General features: G+C 44.4%; 1 protein-coding gene across 1 annotated transcript in view; it reads left to right on the top strand.

Moving 5' to 3' along the window:
• Positions 1-14933: 14933 nt before the first annotated feature.
• The window catches only part of LOC124551262, a 476485-nt gene continuing 470069 nt past the window's right edge, over positions 14934-21349 (top strand). The window contains exons 1-2 of the mRNA XM_047126298.1: positions 14934-14946; positions 15030-15219. Coding sequence (XP_046982254.1) covers positions 14934-14946; positions 15030-15219 — 203 coding nt within the window. The remainder of the gene's footprint in view (positions 14947-15029; positions 15220-21349) is intronic.

Here is a 21349-nt window from a genome sequence, read left to right as displayed (position 1 = left end):
CTGGTCACGTCCGCCTCGCTTGATCTGTAGCAATAATTTTCCAGCCTACAGCCTACATGATTTTAATTCTATCTTCTACTATTCGCGACACCATCTTCTACTATTCGCGACAAAATGGCTCTGAGCACTATGGGACTCAACTGCTGTGGTCATCAGTCCCCTCCCCTAGAACTTAGAACTACTTAAACCTAACTAACCTAAGGACATCACACACATCCATGCCCGAGGCAGGATTCGAACCTGCGACCGTAGCAGTCGCACGGTTCCGGACTGCGCGCCTAGAACCGCGAGACCACCGCGGCCGGCTCCAATTTAGTGTCGATGTCACTGCAGAGAGCCGTTATAGAGTCTTTTATCCTTCTCGCATATATTTTATACTGCTGGAAGAAATATACATCTAAAGGCTGTACGTATTTCGTTGTTTTTGACGAAATGATCATGCACTCAATATCTTTACCTTGTTCCTATTGTTGCGTCCTTGTGAGCACGCCAAGAATCGCAAATAGGTGTACACTTTTTGTGATCTGCGACATTGTCGCTGATAATATTCACGTAAAAGGATTTTAAATGGTCTTCTGACAGTTTCCTACTAGTGCTAGCGTCCAAATGTACGTTTGGTGGAAGACTGTCTTTAACAACATTATTAATTTTCGATCCGATAGTTTTTTCCTCTAGACAAATATACCTTTTTTTGTAGGTGTCCACTCATTGAAAGTCCAGCATCTGGTCTATAGCTACGAGTTGTAATGTGCGCAGAATGGACCAAGGCAACTGTTGATTTTTCCCTTTTTTTTATAAGTGCGCCGTAAGGTACCTCATAATTAAATCTTTTTTTGTCAGCGTTCTACGTTCAATGTGGCTGTATCTGGAAACTTGCAGTTTTCTGGTTTACTTTTTCGACAAAACGGGCCCCAGACTATGGAATGTGTTGGTCTTCCTGAACGCCTCTAGTTCCCATGAAAGCAGTGATGTGTCGACACCAACATTCTTTATTCTTTCTTGAGACGTGCTGTGAACGTTGCAGAACGTAAAACTGAGTGTGCCCAATTTCTCTTGCATTTTGCATTGCCCAGAATTTCAGGTAATGGACACATTTTCCTTCATTCCTCGCTGTGTCAAATTGGTATAGACTGTGTTGTTTCATCTCCAGTTCCTTGATTGCCTTGTCTCCTCGAAAAGAATGTTCATTATGTCTTACTTCTCCCCATGTAGTCAAATATTAATTTGATGTTCGATGTGCTTTTTATAGATGGACGTCTCTTCAGTAACGCGCTGTAGGTCGCAACTTTACGTGGAGATTTATGATAATCATCATAAATATGTACGTTCAAATGTGTGTGAAATCTTATGGGACTTAACTGCTAAGGTCCTCAGTCTCTAAGCTTACACACTACTTAACCTAAATCATCCTAAGGAGAAACACACACACCCATGCCCGAGGGAGGACTCGAACCTTCGCCGGGACCAGCCGCACAGCATAAATATATATAAGATACAGTTCTCAAAATTCTGTTAAAATTCTAGCAATATTGGATTTCTTTCATGGTGATGGTTCATAGTCGTCAGACCTGTTCGCTCTTCTTTGAGTACTGTTTCCGCCACTGTCACTAGCACTGTAGGGAAGCAGCCTACTCACGCCGTAATAAATGCACATCAGTCTTTCCATTGTGTGCCGGCCAGTCCGCTGTAACTTGCTCTGACGTCATAAATGTTGCGCAATACTTTAAAAATCAAGTAAATAACCTAAAATATTTCTAGCATGTCAGGAGTAATACTAAATTAATATGTGTTGAATATCAGTTCAATAACTTTAACCATTTTCGAAATTTGGACGTTTTTCTGTAAAAATCATTGGCGCAACAGAAAAGAGCTAGAGATTTAAAAATTTATACTTAGATTCCTTTTCAATAATAATTTAATAGAAACAGTACTTTGGATCTCACAAATTAAGATTTTAGTTGAAATTCATAATTTTCTGGTTTTTGTCTTAAAACTTAAGGAAGCAAGATAGATTAAGTAGGCTAATAAATAAGGCTAGGATGTTTAGATTTAAGTAGAATGGAGATCCGCTATAACCATAAAGATGTGAGAAGTTTCATTTGAATAACTATAAAACTATAGCGATAGCGTATCTCAAAAGGGCATGTTCAGAGCTCGTCTACTGCGTGCAGTGTAATTAAATTAATTCTCTCGCCCAAAATATTTAACTTAGCCACGTCAAACTTTTATTATGATTACTTACCTGTGTGCTGAATGCACATTTAAATTAAGAGCTTCATCGGCCATCAGCAAAAGAAGCTATTATTTATTCGGTAACTTAATGTGGTGCATTACTAGCCCAGCGGCTAGTCGGGAGAGCCGATTTGATCAGGCGTTCCCTTAGCCGTCCGCACCGCGGCCTTATATATATGAACGCTGCGCGAGGAAGAAAGGCCCCAGTTCTCTCCAGACGCTGAATAGCACGCCATCTGTGTCGGGAGTGGCGTCGCGTCGGTATCAGTTTGCGTATTGTCGTATTTTCACGTGCCGCCGCGGGACAAACATTCCACCATTATTTAGCGTGGCGTTTGATGAACCTAATCATCAAATTATGGCGAGCATTCATTTAAACATTTAATTTGGACATTTATAGTTGCATCAGCGCATTAGACTCTGAACTGCTCTGTTAGTTAGATTGTGTGGATTCTTTTGTTTTCATCTGTGACTTTCAGAATACAGAACGTTATTTCACGATCGTTTTTGGTTATAAATCCCAGCCAATCTCCTAATTCATCAGAGCTATAAGCTGTAACTATAAGTGTATTCTCAGATGAAGTGGGCACTAGGAATTCTAATTACAGGCTTCACGTTTTGCTAATCACTTTCTGGTTGCCAATATTGTAGTTAGAGAGCCAGTGTTGAGAACGGCGAAAGACAGCATAAATAACATTCCAAATAATAGGAACTTGTTTAACATTCTACAAACCTAGCATTTATATAAACAACATAAAATTGACATAATTCCACCCGTCGCCCCACAGCACCACAAAATTGAACACTATTAATAGCGTTTTTGTCTATAGAGTCGTTTTCCTCGTCCGTTTTCCTGTCCAGTGTAACTTCAGTTGAACAGTCAAATGAATATTACTGTTTATAAACGATCAGATCCACCAAAAAATCGTGGAAGTGCTGTTATCTTGTCCTACACCGTCTTCCGTTGGATAACGCCTTCTTAACTTGGACGCCGCACTTTTTAAAACGTTCCCAACGTTCATGGCTTCGTCCAATTTTGCTGTATATGTATGACAATACTGAGTCACGCACCTAAACACGTTAACTATTTGCTGAGGTAACTGGTTGACTGGTGTGTTCCAGACTTCACTCGTACGAAGATTGCAAGCGCTGTTGTGCACAAACCAAGAGCAACGCAGTTACATGCCGTCACCGGCATAGTTAGAAAGGTGAGATGGGACTGTGTATATATATGCTTAAATATAAGTTCCTGTTCGAGCCAAGACACGTCCCTTGTCAGCGCCTAGGTGCCTTGTATCATTTTGAAAAGCGACAAAGACGCGAGCTATTGGACCACACTACCTAGTCAACCATCGTTTCCCGGACTTTTCAGGCCTGCTAGATGCGTAGATGCGTGTTTGCCTAGTAGCCTGCCTGTAAGGCTCTAAAGCTGAAATATTTGCGGAAATATTAACAGGCTGGGACGCGCTTGTTTTTAAACAACACAGATTATTTTTCAGTTTCCTTACCCAGAAGTGATTCAGTACGTCATCAGCAGGCCCTTATTTTGTATTACGCTTCGTAAGTACGAGTTCGTTTGAATTGTAGTGCGTTCATTTGTTTTAGTTGTGTAGGCTGTGATGACTGTTTTAGATATTATACTGACAAGCATGTTTTCGTCTCGTGAAAACACACACACACACAAATGGTTCAAATGGCTCTGAGCACTATGGGACTTAACATCTGTGGTCATCAGTCCCCTAGAACTTAGAACTACTTAAACCTAACTAACCTAAGGACATCACACACACCCATGCCCGAGGCAGGATTCGAACCTGCGACCGCAACGGTGACGCGGTTCCAGATTGAAGCGCCTAGAACCTCACGGCCACACCGGCCGGCCACACACACACACACACACACACACACACACACACACACACACTCACTCACTCACCCACGGTCTGCTCATATTGCTTATCAGCGGCACTCAGATTTGTGAAGCACGAAGTTTGTGAAACGCAGAGACCAACTAACCGTCCATTTGTAAATTGCCAAAATCCGTACCATTAAAGGTGCTATTGCAGTACAACCACAACTTAGCGGGTTGGCAAAACCACGACACGCTGTTTCGCAGACAATACCTACTGCTGTCGGCCCACGTGCAGCAGGCAACCGGCCGGGTGAGTTGTGTGTAAATGGGGTCTATACACAGCCTGTCGACTATGCGTGAACCCGCGATTAGTGGAATCCGCCGCATACATTGCTATCTGCGCCGTACACTGCCAGGCCATTCATGCGACTGTACATGCAGCAGACGATGCAGCAGGTTTCGCAATTACCGTTTCAACATTTCCGTTTTGTCCGTATTTCCATACGAAATTAATAGTCAGATATGGTAGCGAGTACAAAGAATGGCGACATGCATGAATGTACCACTTTGATACTGACGGACAACGGAATGAGAGACAGCTACTGAATGAATGAATTCACTGACGGGGAGGAGGGGGGGGGATGCTCACCCGTTTATTAATGGCACGCAATACCTCTGCCGTTTCCCAGAAGGGTCTTCGAACAGACGCACGGAACTGTGGGCCTATATCAGTGACGTCAGTTTTACACTCGCGTTTTGTAACCTTTGTCGAGACCGCAAGCCTCCTTCATGGAACTGAATATGGATTCCGCAAATAATGATCATGTGAAACGCAGCTCGCTCCGTTCGTCCACGAGACTCGCTGACCCAGTAGATAGCGGGGCCCCAGTTTGTTACTATTTACTTGATTTGCGGAAAGTGCTCGATATAGTTCCGCACTGCACCTGCTGTACATCTACATCTACGTGATTACTCTGCTATTTGCAATTAAGTGTCTGGCAGAGGGTTCAATGAACCACCTTCAAGCTGTCTCTACCGTTCCACTCTCGAACGGCGCGCGGGAAAAACGAGCACTTAAATTTTTCTGTGCGAGCCTTGATTTCTCTTATTTTATCGTGATGATCATTTCTCCATATGTAAGTAGGCGCCAACAGAATGTTTTCTCAATTGGAGGAGAAAATTGGTGATTGAAATTTCATGAGAAGGTCCCGTCGCAACGAAAAACGCCTGTTGTTTAATGATTGCCACTACAATTCACATATGTCTGTGGCACTATTTCCCCTGTTTCGCGATAATACAAAACGAGCCGCCCTTCTTTTAACTTTTCCGATGTCATCCGTCAATCCCACCTGAGGCGGATCCCACACCGCACAGCAATAATCCAGAATAGGGCGGACAAGTGTGATGTAAGCAGTGTCTCTTAAATAGATCTGTTGCTCCTTCTAAGTGTTCTGCCAATGAATCGCAGTCTTTTATTTGCTCTACCCACAACATTATCTATATGATCGTTCCAATTTAGATTATTTGTAATTGTAGTCCCTAAATATTTAGTTGAATTTACAGCCTTCAGACTTGTGTGACTTATCGCGTAATCGAAATTTAGCGCATTTCTTTTCATATTCGTGTGGATAACTTCACAATTTCTTTATTCAGGGTCAACTGCCACTTTTCGCACCACACAGATATCTTATCTAAATCATTTTGCAAGTCGTTTTGGTTATCTGATGACTTTACGAAACTGTAAATGACAGCATCATCTGCAAACAATCTAAGACGGCTACTCAGATTGTCTCCTATGTCGTTAATATAGATCAGGAACAATAGACGGCCTGTAACACTTCCTTGGGGAACGCCGGATATTATTTCTGTTTTACTCGATGACTTTCCGTCTGTTACTGCTACTGATGTACAGATTATAAACATACTGTATCCACACTAGCTTTATGATTGGACTGAAGAGCCTCTAGCAGAAAGACCGTTGTGAAGTCTTCAGACGTAAAAAATAAGTTTTTGCTAGTAGGCTTATAGGTGAGTCGAAGTCACTTTTGAGTTACGTTCGTAATAACATCATGTTGACGTGAATGGTACGTTGCGATACGGTTGTGAACAGATCTTGAGGAAAGGAAATGGGTTACCGAATAAAAAGCATAGGTTGTTATTTAGAAAAAAACATACTGCTCTTTTAATATTCGTAACAAAGAAAGTTAAAAGTAAGGCAGTCATATTGGTTAATCTTCCCCGAGCAGCTAAACTTAACTTGCTTCATTATTTTTCTTCCGCACAAGAAGTTATTTGGTGTGGTCAAGGTAGTGGGACACCATGTATACAGGGTGGTCCTAAATTATATGTCAAAAATATAACGGCAGGTAGAGGGGACCGAAATAATTAGATGTTGTATAGGAATGTGTGTGTGTGTGTGTGTGTGTGGGCGCGCGCGCGCGCGGTAATGTGGCCTTGAGCCGATGGAGCCCGATGGCTACGGCGTATAAAAGCGCTTCGCTAGCTGGATTCATCACTTCCGGCACGGATCTCGATCACCATGCATTGTTTCACCAGTGCGCTGTTTCAAGCACCTGCTGTAAATTATTAGTAAATTTCTGATGTCATTTGCCTTGACATGCGTTTTCAGTTTCTTGTGATTCGTACTGCCGCACAAGCTAGCGGTGTAATGTGTCACTGCCGCACACATATTCATATACGAAATCTGCATATTTAGATCCGCTCCACCTGCCTTTACATTTTTGACTTATAGTTTAGGACCGCCATGTATATAGTGTGTTACCGTCACAGCGTGAAAAAATTTAACAGGACATAGAGGATGCTCTACTGAACGATTTGGAGTAGTAATCGGAGAAGCCACAGGAATAAAATCACATTACTCTGTACTTTTTTATTTACATCAGGTAGAATTAACTACAAATACCATCACTGACACAATGAACGTACCATTTGTACTGTATCTTACAAAATGTGCTGAAACTGTCGGCCCTCAACCTCAATGCAAGCATGAAATCGGCGAATAAAATTGTGATGCATCCTGACAAATATCCCTAGTGTGTATCGAATCGCATCAAAGACAGGTACAACTATGCCAACTAATTCCATCTGCGTATTCACACGGGTCTCATAAATAAGCGACTTTAGATATCCCCATAAAAAATAATCAAGGGAATTGAGGTCAGGTGACCTCGCAGGCCATGAAATAGGACCTCCCCATCCAATCCAGCGACCAGGAAATACGGCATTGAGGTGGTTGCGGACGTCCACACCCAAGTGAGACCGTGCACCTTTATGTTGTATCTACACGCTCTCACGAACAGCCAAAGGTACGTTCTCCCACAACTCAGGTAGAACTCTTTCCACGAACCTAAAGTAAACAAAACCTGCATTATGACTTCCTGGTAATCAGTCTCATCGTCCTTGTTTTCAAATGGCTCTGAGCACTATGGGACTTAACTACTGCGGTCATCAGTCCCCTAGAACTTAGAACTACTTAAACCTAACTAACCTAAGGACATCACACACTGCTACGGTCGCAGGTTCGAATCCTACTTCGGGCATGGATGTGTGTGATGTCCTTAGGTTAGTCAGGTTTAAGTAGTTCTAAGTTCTAGGGGACTGATGACCGCAGTGTTAAGTCGCATAGTGCTCAGAGCTATTTGAATCATTTGAACCACCGGATGGCATTGTTTCAGAGTCAGTCACAAAGGGTTTCAGTGTCTGCGACGCCCCATTTCTGAAATTCTGCTCTCCAGATGGTGACAGAAATTGAGTTTTGCTGCTGATACGTGTCGTGGAAGGCTCTCCGGCTGCGAAGACATAATGCGATACAGAGGAGGGCCCTGGGGAGGGCCGTCCCAGTGGAGGAAAAGGACGCCGTCTCAGCCCCTCGTGGCTTCGCCAGTAGGCGGCAACGCTGTGAATTCGTGGCCATCCTCAAACTGACAGACGTGACTGCATGAAGTCTATGACAGTACTGTCAAAAGATTTTAACCCATCATGAGGAACATACTGACTCCCACTTGTTGAATGTTGTTTTCATAACACAGGAGAATTACTTTAACCATACAGTTTTCTAGACTTACTTCAGTTAAGTCATTAGGGAGGTAAAATTTATAGGGAGACATATTCTATTTTATAGAGCTGGGCCTATACAAAGGAATTGAACGTGAGGACAAGCCTATTCAGGGTGCCCCAGGAGGAATGGTCAGTATTCACGGATATGACAGGAACGATCATTCGAAGCAAAATAGTGCAGTAAACGTGGACCCTTATGTCCGTACCTTAAGACACGGGTGGGCAACTTGCGGTCCACGGCTCATGACACAGGCCTATGAAAGCTCACACTTTTTCCGTTCGGTTTCTGTATAACACAACCGATGTATGCTAAGGTCAACTGATTTAAACTCTCAAACTTTTTACAATGAACAAACCTAGTATGGCTTACTTTCTCTAGTGTTACAAAAACGACCCATTCCTCTGTCATCAGTCTTCAAAAGTATTTGTGGAAAAATATTTAAAAAATGCTTTTTAGTAGTGTTAATATTAACATACCAAATTTCAAACATTCGAATGGCCAAAAAACTCGAAATTGCTCTTCATTGCTTATGGACTGGGATTGCATATCTTATTACCATACCTTTTTTACTCTTTCCCGTATTAATATTATTAAATAATTCTTGTTCGCCGTGGACATAGTAGCACACTGCTACTGTTGAAATTGAAGGTAATTTACGCTTAATTAGCTGCAACCAGTTGCTTGTATAGGTGTTATTTTTTCGGTGGTGATAATTCGAGATGCCTGACATCCCATCTTCAGATGTTTACATTTATTTACGTGTTGTGAACATTATTTCTTTACTAACGGCGTTGCAGACTTTTGCAACTTAAGTTTTTAAGACATGTTTGTAAAACGTCGTACGTGGAGAAACACCGTTCACGATGGGTAAATAAAAGTATACATCTGAAGATGAGGTGAACATAAAATGAATGTGCTCCCAAAAATGCGTGTTTTGAAGCATAAGATTTGGTGTGGCTTGTAGGGGGAGGGATTCCATTCATATCGGTGCGTTGCCCAATAAACAATAACGTCACGGATGCTGTAGTTTTGATTTTATGCGAGATTAAGTTGGTATGTGACTCAGGCGCGTGGCTCACCGAAGGTTGCCCATGCTTACTTTAAGTGCTATTAGCACTTCTTCATCTTCACTACCGTGAAACAGATTCCTTCTGCTGCAAGCTCTTTCCTCCAAATCAAGCTCTTTCCTCCGAATCAAGCTCTTTCCTCCGAATCAAGCTCTTTCCTCCAAATCAAGCTCTTTCCTCCAAATCAAGCTCTTTCCTCCAAATCAAGCTCTTTCCTCCAAATCAAGCTCTTTGATTTCCATATTTTGGGAGGTGTTAGTACAGTCCACAACAAGAAAAAGAATCAGTTGGATATGGACTCTAAAGTGCATAACTTAAGAGCTATGAGCACTTATTCATTTTCGCTGCTGTAACATACATCTCTTTTAATGGTAGTTACACACCCATTAATCGTCATGTAATCGACTCACGTCATTCTGCATCTGTAGTAATTTCTTTCTCTGTAACGAAAATAAGCTCACGTATGGATGAAATTTTAATCAACATATTCCATAGGCTTGGAAATACTGGGTTTGCTAGTGTTCGGTCAAGCCATTCGCGATGTAACATCTTCCATTTCTTTCAGTGGATGCAAATGCCTTTTCTGTAGTACCGCCATTACATGCTCCGTCCTAAAAGGTTTTCTCTGGACTGACGTCTACATACGTACTCCAGCACGCAACCATACGGTTCATGGCGGATGTTACCTTGTACCACAGCTGGTCACTGCCTTTCCTATTCCATTGCAAAATGGTACGACGGAAAAATGAATGTTGGCCTATGCTTTCTACAAGCGTTGATTTCTCTCATCTTGTCGTCGCGATCCTGTCACGAGATGTACATAGGTGATAACAGAATCATTTTGCAGTCGGTCCCAAATGCTAAATCTAAACTTACTCAATAGTTTAGAATGAAATAATTTTGGGTATTGGGCCGCGTTATTATAAATCATTAAAGCAACTAAACTTGCGACGATTCGACCGACTTTGCAGCGTTACTCTTCAGGGCAGTTACTGCTATACACTGGTGCGTTCCCCTGTATAATGTTTCGGTTATCTGGAAGCTATCGACGTTATCTCATACGTTATTGGACGATTTGAGGACTGGTTGCGACGGAGGGTGGTGGCTGTGCGGTAAGACGCTATTCTGGCAGGTGACAGGTAGATTACAGCTATGGAATCTGCCCGTTGCCCCTCATCCACGGTTTGTAGGGTGCCGTTAGAGAAAAGAGAAGAGCAAGCCGAGTTCCGCTCGAGCGGTGCTGTCTAAATCGGCATTGATTTGTGAACACAAGTTTTTGTCTCTCAAGGAAATTTGTCGTATTCGGACTCAGAATATGTTCAATAATTCTGCAGCCAGCTGATATTAAAGATTGTTGCTCTGCAGTACCGCGGGATCGTTCTTTTACCCTTTTTCCACTCACTTTAGACTGTCCACTGGGCGAGAGATTCGTGAGAAATGCAGTTAAGGCATGGGACAAACGCCAAAGAATACTCTTCGTAAAGCCGAATAGGGGCTCCATTGTTTTCAACTATTTCAGCTGCTTTTCAGCGCCAGGCATCCTATTGCTATGCCCTCATACAGGGGCTTGTGCGGCGGTGAAACGATTGTAGTAGCTATATCTCTATGATTCTCCTACGGGAAATTTATAACTTAATCTTTCTTTCCCTTTCATATATTAATCCTATCCTATTATTTCTCACTCTTCTTCCCCCAAGTCAAGTGTTTCTCCAGAATGATTCCTTCTCTCCCGTAACCCCACATTTCTTTTACGAGGATAGCTCCAAAAGAAATGCACAGTATTTTGTAACATATGATTTATATACAATACTTTTGATATATTTTTACGGCATGGTGATATACACTATATTATCAAAAGTATCCGAACAGCCCCAAAAACATACGTTTTTGATATTAGGTGCATTGTGCTGCCACCTACTGCGAGGTACTCCATATCAGCGACCTCACTGGTCATTAGACATCGTGAGGGAGCAGAACAAGGCGCTCCGCAGAACACACGGACCTCAAACGTGCTCAGGTGTCACTTGTGTCATACGTGTGTACGCGAGATTTCCACACTCCTAAACATCCCTAGATCCACTGTTTCCAATGTGATACTGAAGTAGAAACGTGAAGGGACACGTACAGCACAAAAGTTTACAGGCCGACCTTGTCTGCTGACTGACAGAGACCGCCGACAGTTGGAGAAGATCGTAATGTGTAATAGGCAGACATCTATCCAGACCACCACACAGGAATTCCAAACTGCATCAGGATCCACTGGAAGTACTATGGCAGTTAGGCGGGAGGTGAGAAAACTTCGTTTTCATGGTCGAGCGGCTGCTCATAAGCCACACATAACGCCGGTAAATGCCAAACGACGCCTGGCTTGGTGTAAGGATCGTGAACATCGGACGACTGGACAGTGTAGTGACGAATCACGGTACACGATGTGGCGATCCGATGGCAGCGTGTGAGTATGAAAAATGCCCGGTGAACGTCATCTGCCATTAGGTGTAGTGCCAACAATAAAATTCGGTGGTGGTGGTGATGGTGGTGGTGGTGGTGGTGGTGGTGGTGGTGGTGGTGGTGGTATGGTGTGGTCGTGTTTTTCGTGGAGGAGGCGTGCACCTCTTATTTTTCGTGCCACTACACAGCACAGGCCTACATTGATGTTTTAAGCACCTGCTTGCTTCCCACTGTTGAAGAGCAATTCGGGGATGGTGATTGTATCTTTCAACACGATCGAGCACCTGTTCATAATGCACTGCCTGTGGTGGAGTAGTTACACGACAATAATATCCCTGCACAGGGTCCTGACCTTAATCCTATAGAACACTTTTGGGATGTTTTGGAACGTCAACTTCCTCCAAGGCTTCACCGACCGGCTTCGATACCTATCATCAGTGCAGTACTCCGTGAAGAATGGGATGCTATTCCCCTAGAAACCTTCCAGCATTTGATTGAACGTGCCTACGAGAGTGGAAGCTGTCATCAAGGCTAAGTGTGGGCTAACGCCATATTGAATTCCAGCATTACCGATGGAGGGAGCCACGAACTTGTAACTCATTTCCAGCTAGGTGTCCAGATACTTTTGATCACATAGTATATTCTTGAGAGACAAAATACCATTTTTATACCTAATTTCCATCCGTTTCAACTGAAGGCCTGCATACATGTACGGTATAAAGCCAGGACCAGCAAGTCTCAGCCACTGTTTAGCAGCTCTCAAAACGGAGGCATTCCTTCAGTTCACGAAATGGTATTAATCTCACGGTGTCAGATCGGGGCCGTCGTGTAGATGTTTCAGTGTTATCCATTCAATTCTTGTGATGTCGATGGTGGCTTTTCTCAAAGTCGAATGGCTGGATTTCATCATACAACAAAACCGTGTTTTTGCCGATGTCGAACACTACACATTCGAGCTCGAAGTTTTTTAAGGGTTGCCATATACATGACAGAACTGATGGTCGTTCCATGTGGCATAATGTCGAGAAGCAAGTCTTTCTGGATCAAAAATCATAGTAACCATAACTTTTCCTGCTTAAGGTACAGTTTTCAGTTTCTTCTTCTTCTTCTTCGACGAATTTGCATGATTAAATCCCATCGATTGTCGTTTCGTCTTCATGATGAACTAGGTTCATCTACTGTCGCAATTATTGCACGGAAGTCATATCCAGAATTATCGTACTGTTCCGAGCGAACATTCTCGGTACCCATCTGGCCAAATCTTTTTCAGTTTCAGCTGTCTCAATACTCTGCAGTCACTCGCTTCTCCTACTCTAAATGAGGGTTCACCACTTTCTTCTTCTTAGCGCCTTCCCATAGGAATTGGATCCACTTTTTGGATCAAAGCGCACCATTTTTCACAATTTTACTCTTCCCTTGGATTTAAGCTTCTCGGCCTTAGATCAGCGTTCATAGTGTCCAGCCAACATAATGTAGGTCTTGCGTGCTGTTTCTGGACTTCGACATTGAGATGATAGGCTGAACTGAAACCTGAACTGAGCAGTGGCCGTACAAATTGGAGCCACCGTAGTTAGCTGTGGAATCATTGTGTTGTTGATATATCGAGCAGGGAAATGGTCAACAATGTTCTGAATATCCACACCTGCATTACACATAGTGAGTGCTCAGCACTTTTATGTGTGGGTCAACACTTGATACCAACAAATACAACGAGTAAACTACTTAAGTCAATTTTAATAGAACTTACATTCCTTAACTTCCATGTATTCATTACTAGCCTTTCGCCTGCAGCTTCGCCTGTGCATACATTCAACACATGCAGTGCACATCTACTCCTGCCCCTTCTCTGTGTCCATCTCATCCACCCACATCTATTGGTCCATCTGCTCTTCCCCACATGCTCCGTCCCTCCCTCTCTTCCTCTCCACCTGCCAACTATCCCTCCTGCATTCCCTCTCCTCCTCTGTCTGTCTGCCACCACCTCGCCTCTCTCCAGTCTGTCCATCTCATCCTTCTCTGTCTACCTACTGCCCTCCCATCCCCATTTCTCTTTATCACTGCCCTTCTCTACACATTTCAACCTTCCCTCAGCTGTACCCATCTGCGTCTGTAACCGCAGAAAAACAGAGCACGAAAACAGGCCAATACTCCTGCAACACAACTCACATGTCATACAAGGCAGCCTACACATCGAGGACTGCGAAACCGTTTCTTGACTCTTACATGTAGGCTGTCCTGCAAAGCAGCTCAGTAAGTTAGGCTGATACTGTTCCCACGCAACACACCAGTTGTGCAGGGCAGACTGTATGACAGGGACTGAGGAAAAACGTTTTAGCCTGTATCACCACTCCTATTGGAGCTAGGGTGTTATGGACTCCACTGAACTTGTGAAGCTTGTTGTTCATGTGCCACATCTGGTTGAGATTGATCCAGGGGTTTAGGAGGAGATACTGGTGTATATACTGTATATAGACTATACATATTGTTGTAGTAATTAGCATCATGTTCATCATCATGAGTCCGCCCCGATAGCTGAGTGTTCAGCATGGTGGTCTGTCACGCCAAGGGGCCCGGCTTCGATTCCCGGCTGGGTCAGAGATTTACTCTGCTCAGGGACTGGGTGTTGTGTTGTCCTCATTATCATTTCATCATCACCAGTGGAAGGCAACAGGAAACCACCACAGGAATCACTTCCCTACACGCTCATGCGGTGGACCTCTCTGACGAGGCTTCCCCAACGACAAGACCTGTCGTACGGCAGAACACAAAGTTTCATCACGATCTCTGTTGATCATGGTCATATAATGATGATATATTGTTGCCGGCCGGGATGGCCGAGCGGTTCTAGGCGCTACAGTCTGGAACTGGTCGCAGATTCGAATCCTTCCTTGGGCATGGCTGTGTGTGATGTCCTTAGGTTAGTTAGGTTTAAGTAGTTCTAAGTTCTAGGGGACTGATGACCTCAGATGTTAAGTCCCATAGTGCTCAGAGCCATTTGAACCATTTTTTGATATATTGTTGTTGTACTACACAAATTGTAATATACTCTTACTACAGTTGTCTGCTTAGGTATAAGAGAGGGTCTGAAGGCCTCAATCTTGCCGCGTGAAATAAATGCATAAATAAAATAAATAAAGGACCTTGACTGGACTGATGTTCCTTTATGTTCCTTAGCAGTATGTGACTGGTATTCTCGAATAGATGTCAGTGTTGATGCAAGAATGCGACACGCTCGCCAACAATGACTCTAGCCCCAATGCTCGTTGCAGGCGGCTGAAGGCGGAGCTGCAGCAGCTGCGTCGGCGCGGCGCGCTGCGCGCGGGCGAGGCGGCCAGTGAGTCCGGCGCCGCAGCCCCCGGAGGCTCGCCCGCCACCAGCCTGGTGGGCTCTGGCCGCGCCTGCGCCCGCTGCCGCGCTCCGCTCGGCCGCCTCGTCAACCGCGGCGCGCCCTGCAGGGCCTGCCGGCTGCTCGTCTGCCGCGCCTGCAGGCACTACCTCGAGCGCTCCCCGGACTGGGTCTGCTCCGTCTGCCACAAGCACATGTGAGTAACCCCAGCGTCCAGCCAGCTGCGGCGCTCAACATCCTTAGTCGCAGAGCAGTCAAGACCAATTTGAGCATCGAGTCAGGTCTCAGCCTCCGAGGAAGAGTAATGACAGAAGCACTCATACAGATTTTACAATAACGGGTCTTACTGCTACGTCTGCTTGTAGTGATGAGCCAAAAAATTACGACTAATGACCACCCGCATAATACACTACTGGGCATTAAAATTGCTACACCAAGAAGAAATGCAGATGATAAACGGGTATTCATTGGACAAATATACTATACTAGAACTGACATGTGATTACATTTTCACGCAATTTGGGTGCATAGATTCTGAGCAATCACTACCCAGAACAACCACCTCTGGCCGTAATAACGACCTTGATACGCTTGGGCATTGAGTCAAACAGAGCTTGTATGGCGTGTACAGGTACAGTTGACCGTGCAGCTTCATCACGATACCACAGATCATCACGAGTAGTGACTGGCGTATTGTGACGAGCCAGTTGCTCGGCCACCATTGACCAGACGTTTTCAGTTGGGGAGAGATCAGGAGAATGTGCTGGCCAGGGCAGCAGTCGAATATTTTATGTATCCAGAAAGGCCCGTACAGAACCTGCAACATGCGGTCGTGCGTTATCCTGTTGAAATGTAGGGTTTCGCAGTGGTCGAATGAAGGGTAGAGCCACGGGACCTAACACGTCTGAAATGTAACGTCCACTGTTCAAAGTGCCGTCAATGCGAACAAGAGGTGACCGAGACCTGTAACCAATGGCACCCCATAGCATCAGGCCGGATGATACGCCAGTATGGCGATGACGAATACACGCTTCCAATGTGCGTTCATCGCCATGTCGCCAAACACGGATGCGACCATCAGAACCTGGGTTCATCCGAAGAAATGACGTTTTGCCATTCGTGCACCCAGGTTCGTCGTTGAGTACACCATCGCAGGCGCTCCTGTCTGTGATGCAGCGTCGAGGGTAACCGCAGCCATGGTCTCCGAGTTGATGATAGTCCATGCTGCTGAAAAAGTCGAACTTTTCGTGCAGATGGTTGTTGTCTTGCACCCCCATCTGTTGACTCAGGGATGGAGACGTGGCTGCACGATCCGTTACAGCCGTGCGGATAAGATACCTGTCATCTCGACTGCTAGTGATACGATGCCGTTGGGATCCAGCACGGCGTTCCGTATTACCCTCCTGAACCCACTGATTCCATATTCTGCTAACAGTCATTGAATCTCGACCAACGCGAGCAGCAATGTCGCGATACGATAAACCGCAATCGTGATAGGCTACAACCCAACCTTTATCAAAGTCGCATATGAAGTCGTATATGAAGGTACGCATTTCTCCTCCTTACACGAGGCATCACAACAACGTTGTCCGCAACTCGTGGTCGTGCGTTCTCGCTTCACGCGCCCGGGTTCCCGGGTTCGATTCCCGGCGGGGTCAGGGATTTTCTCTGCCTCGTGATGACTGGGTGTTGTGTGATGTCCTTAGGTTAGTTAGGTTTAAGTAGTTCTAAGTTCTAGGCGACTGATGACCATAGATGTTAAGTCTCATAGTGCTCAGAGCCATTTAGCCACAACAACGTTTCACCAGGCAACGCCGGTCAACTGCTGTTTGTGTACGAGAAATCGGTTTGAAACTTTCCTCATGTCAGCACGTTGTACGTGTCGCCACCGGCGCCAACCTTGTGTGAATGCTCTGAAAAGCAAATCATTTGCATATCACAGCATCTTGTTGCTGTCGGTTAAATTTCGCGTCTGTAGCGCGTCATCTTCGTGGTGTAGCAATTTTAATGGCCATTAGTGTAGTATGTTCGCCCACCACTGGAACACACTACAAAAGCGATTTTGGGTGGCATGGATTCTACAGTTCCTTGGTACGTTTCCGAAGGTTTGAGGCACCAGATGTCTACACGCAGCTCAAGCAATTTCCATAAATAACGGGCCGTTGGTACGCGGGAATGGAGTTGGAGCCTAGGCATAAGGTTCTGATAAGTCGAATTTGATGGCCAAGACATCAAACTAAGTTCATCATTACGTTCCTGTAGCCACTGCAGAACGTTGGTAGCCTTGTGATATGGACAGTTTCCTGCTGCCATCGTCATCGGAGAACATATCAAGTACAAAAAGAAGCACCTGATCCCGAATAATGCTCATGTAGTCGACAGTTGTCATGGTGACTTCGATTACTGCTACAAATACCTTGAATGCTCAGCGAATGTCCCCTCCCCCCCCCCCCCCTCCCCCCATTGCATGACACTGCCCCCACTGGCCTGCATCATGGGCGCAATGGTTGTTTCGAGCATTCGTTCACCGGGATCACAGTATATCTGTCCTCCCCGATAGCTGAGTGGTCAGCAAACGGATTGCCGTCCAATGCGCCCGGGTTCGATTCCCGGCTGGGTTGGGGATTTTCTTTGCTCAGGGACTGGGTGTTGTGTTGTCTTAATCATCATTTCATCCCCATCCGGCTCGCAGGTCGCCCAATGTGACGTCGAATGTAACAAGACATGCACCAAGGCGGCAGGACCTGCCTCCCGGCCAGTGACGCCAAACGCTCATTTCCATTTTTCCACAGTATATCTGGAAACCAATGTCGACCTGGTGTATTAAGAAAAGTGAGTCATTCGATCCGGCGGCACGTTTCCATAGATGCATGGTCTCATCTCGATGATTCGTGCACATTGCAACGATATTGGACGATGTCGTTGGATCAACATTGGAACAGTATGTGCTGGACAATGGAATCCGAAACACTTGTGCCTGCACCAGCATTGTACTCTGTTGTAAGACCCGCGATAGAACGTCGCGTATCCTGCTTTTCAGACCCAGCAGCTTTCTGATTCCACATTCTGTGTTGATGCGTGGATGATCAACATCTTGTAACCTACTCATGGTTCCACCGTCCTTCAATCACTCTCCAAAAATGCTCACAACAGTGTCGCGCGAACAGCCTGACAGCTTTGTCGTTTCCGAGATGCTCGTTCCCAGGCGTCGAGCCATGAGAACCGGCCCTTTGTCAGAGTCACTTTGTCAGTGGAGTCCTCTACGACCGGCCCCTGTAACCGCTGGAATGTTCCCCGTTTGTCTCAGCTCACCGTGCCACGTCAGGTGGCTGCAGCGGCAGCAATGGCCATTACGTGTTGGACCATCAGTGTATATTCTCTAGAAGCCACCTTAGAGTGCATGGTGGAGAGTACATGATACAATACAGCCAGTTTTGTGTAAAATGCATATTTAAAGCTTCAGCTGTTCTTATTTTAGACCCAAATTCTACCAGTTTCGGTCTTGGACCATCTTCACGGACGAAAGGTTGAAATGGTTTAAGCCATGATATTGCATTACAATAGAATGGCTTAAACCATTTTCACCCTTCATCCATGAAGATGGTCCAAGACCGAAACAGGTAGAATTGCATTATTCAAAATGATGGCTTAAACCATTTTAATTCTTCATCAGCAAAGATGGTCCAAGACCGGAACCGCTAGAGTTTAGGTTTAAAATAAAAACAGCTGATGATTCAAGTATGCATTATATACATTACTTAATGGCTGTTGGCAGTCATCTTCCAAAAACAACAATTTTCTTTCCTATTCCACCCACTTACTGAACCAAGGAAAAAAAAATGACTGTCCGTATGCCACTGCGCTTGCCCTAATCTCTCTTTTTCTTAGTCTATGGGAGTTATAGTAAGGTCGCAGCATAATAGTCGCATAGTATTCTTACAGTACAGGCTCTCTAAATTTATCCAACAGGAGTCTGTGAGAACAACGGCGGCTACCTCCCAAGAATTCTCATTTAAGTTCCCCCGAATATTTTCCTTGAACATTCTTATGTACTAAGCCGAGCTTTTTCGATTCTAAAAGTGCTTCTCTGAAGTAGTCTGATGCCTCGTGTCACACCTACTTCGTAAGCACTCCATATACTGGAACAGTACTCTAGAATTGGTCACACTAGCGTCTTCTATGCGATTTACTTTACAGATGCATCTCACTCTCCCAAGACCCTTCCAACATATCTAAGTCTTCCATTCCCCGTCCCTAATATTATTTTTTGTGATGGACATATTTTACATCGTTTCTTAATATTACACCTAAATATTTACTCGATGTGGCGTGCTCCAAATGTCTACAACCAATGCTGTAATCAGATACTATACAATTCGTTCTCTTTGTTTTAGGCATTACCTTACATTTATCCATATTCAAATAGAGCTCCATTCATTATATCAAGTGGCAGTTTCGCCCAGATCTTTCTACAGTTTTTTACGACAATCCTGTGTTGATACTTTCCTGTACAAAACAACATTATGAGCGATCAGTCTTACTGGGCTGCTGATCCTCCCTCATAAATCGCCCATGTGCTGGGTTGTTACAGTGAGATGCAGCTACTCACAGAGGTCTAGTGTGGGCTGTAATTACCCTGTGGCAGAGAAACTTGGTAGATACTGTAATACCGAACCGATTTACGCCGGAAAAACCTTCGTTCCAATTTTGGCCACTAGGTGCAAATCTGAAGCTGTGAACGTAAGAAGGAACATATAGAAATGATTCCATATGTGATGGATTAGGAACAGAACTTGGGCACAAAAGGTGAGACAATCGAGACAGGCATAACATTGATTTTATTATTAACTACCGCTTACACAACCTGTCCAATATGAGCGCCAGGTCGTCGACGAGATGGTGTACAGTGCTAGATTTTCACCTGGTGGCCAAAACTGGAACTAATTTTTTCTAGCCTAAATCGGTGCCACATGAACTCATTAGATTGTCTGGACATCTGTCAGTCGCTGCACTTAAATTATGATCACCCGGTATATAGAGAACATTAGAGTTCCTGTTAAACTTCTTTGGCAACACTCGATGTACGTTTCTTTTCTGTTGGACATTCGCTGTCCATCGTAACGTACTGGCTTCTACTGTATTAGTCAGATGTTTCCGCTGTTCCACCAGCACTGATGACGATTATAATTATTATAAAAGTCTTCATAATACAGTATATTCAAGTTTTTTACTTCGTCCCAAACGCCAGACACTGGGTTAAAATGTAAGGCATGTCCATAATTTGCGATACATTTAATAACCCTACTTACTTGAAACAGTCCGTTTCTAGTGCGTGTAACTTCCGAAATGTTATCGCAGCGTTCTCTCACTTCGAGGCATCCATGTACGGAAAGTTTGCATCGAACTGATATACGAATACCAACATTAACTAATTTTAAGTTGAGGCACCAAAAGAAATGAATACATTATTACATAATCATCATTGAAGCAATAAAAAATGTAAAATCCATTTATACCCAATTTCTGTTCATGCACCTAAACCAGATATACGATGGGCTTACGATGAAATAGAATCGATTCAACAGACGGATAGTTCACCCGATGATAATCGTGACGCTGAAAGTTTGTTTTTTGTCGTGAGAGCAGTACCCGTTATTTCAATTATCAAGTCATACGTTGATATGTGTGCGAAATTCACGTGCTGTTGTCAAGGAACTTTCGGCGCACCCTTATCGTTACAGTTACAGGCAGCAAGAGCATAGTTACAATGACATACGTACTATGGTCACAGGAATAGTATTGTTTAAGTAATTTTCAAGAAGTGAGTTACAGGAAGTGATTTTGACACGACAACATGTAAACTAATGTGTTGTTAGGAGCTTGGAGTGGGATGTAGGCATTTGACGAGCACTCTCTCCTAGTCCATAGTGGTTAGAGTTCCAATGGGTTCGTAGAAGCCAGTGACTGCCACTACTCAGTCCTCTTCAGGGATTTACTTTTCCAACACATAATGTAGATGCTGCACATTCGCTCATCTGTGCCAAGCGTCTCCATAGTACCGCGTATACCCACTTCAGCTTTTCATTCTGCCGTCTAAATTGTTCCAGTCGATGACGCGCTCTGTCTGCCGTATGAAGCTTCGCACAGTTCGTTTAGGTACTCGTCGAGCTAATCCAGTTGTATGTTTTGTCGCTGTGTCTCCTCTCAACTTCATTATGTGTTGCTCTTCTCCTGTCATTACGCGTGAGAACGATCCTCTTTCCCAAACTAGACTGAGATATCCGCGAGGGGACAGGTGTGATGAATATCTCTGGAGTGCTGTCAGC

Source organism: Schistocerca americana, chromosome 1 (assembly GCF_021461395.2).
Source record: "Schistocerca americana isolate TAMUIC-IGC-003095 chromosome 1, iqSchAmer2.1, whole genome shotgun sequence".
Taxonomy (NCBI): Eukaryota; Metazoa; Arthropoda; class Insecta; order Orthoptera; family Acrididae; genus Schistocerca; species Schistocerca americana.
This window is presented reverse-complemented; position numbering and strand designations above follow the sequence as displayed.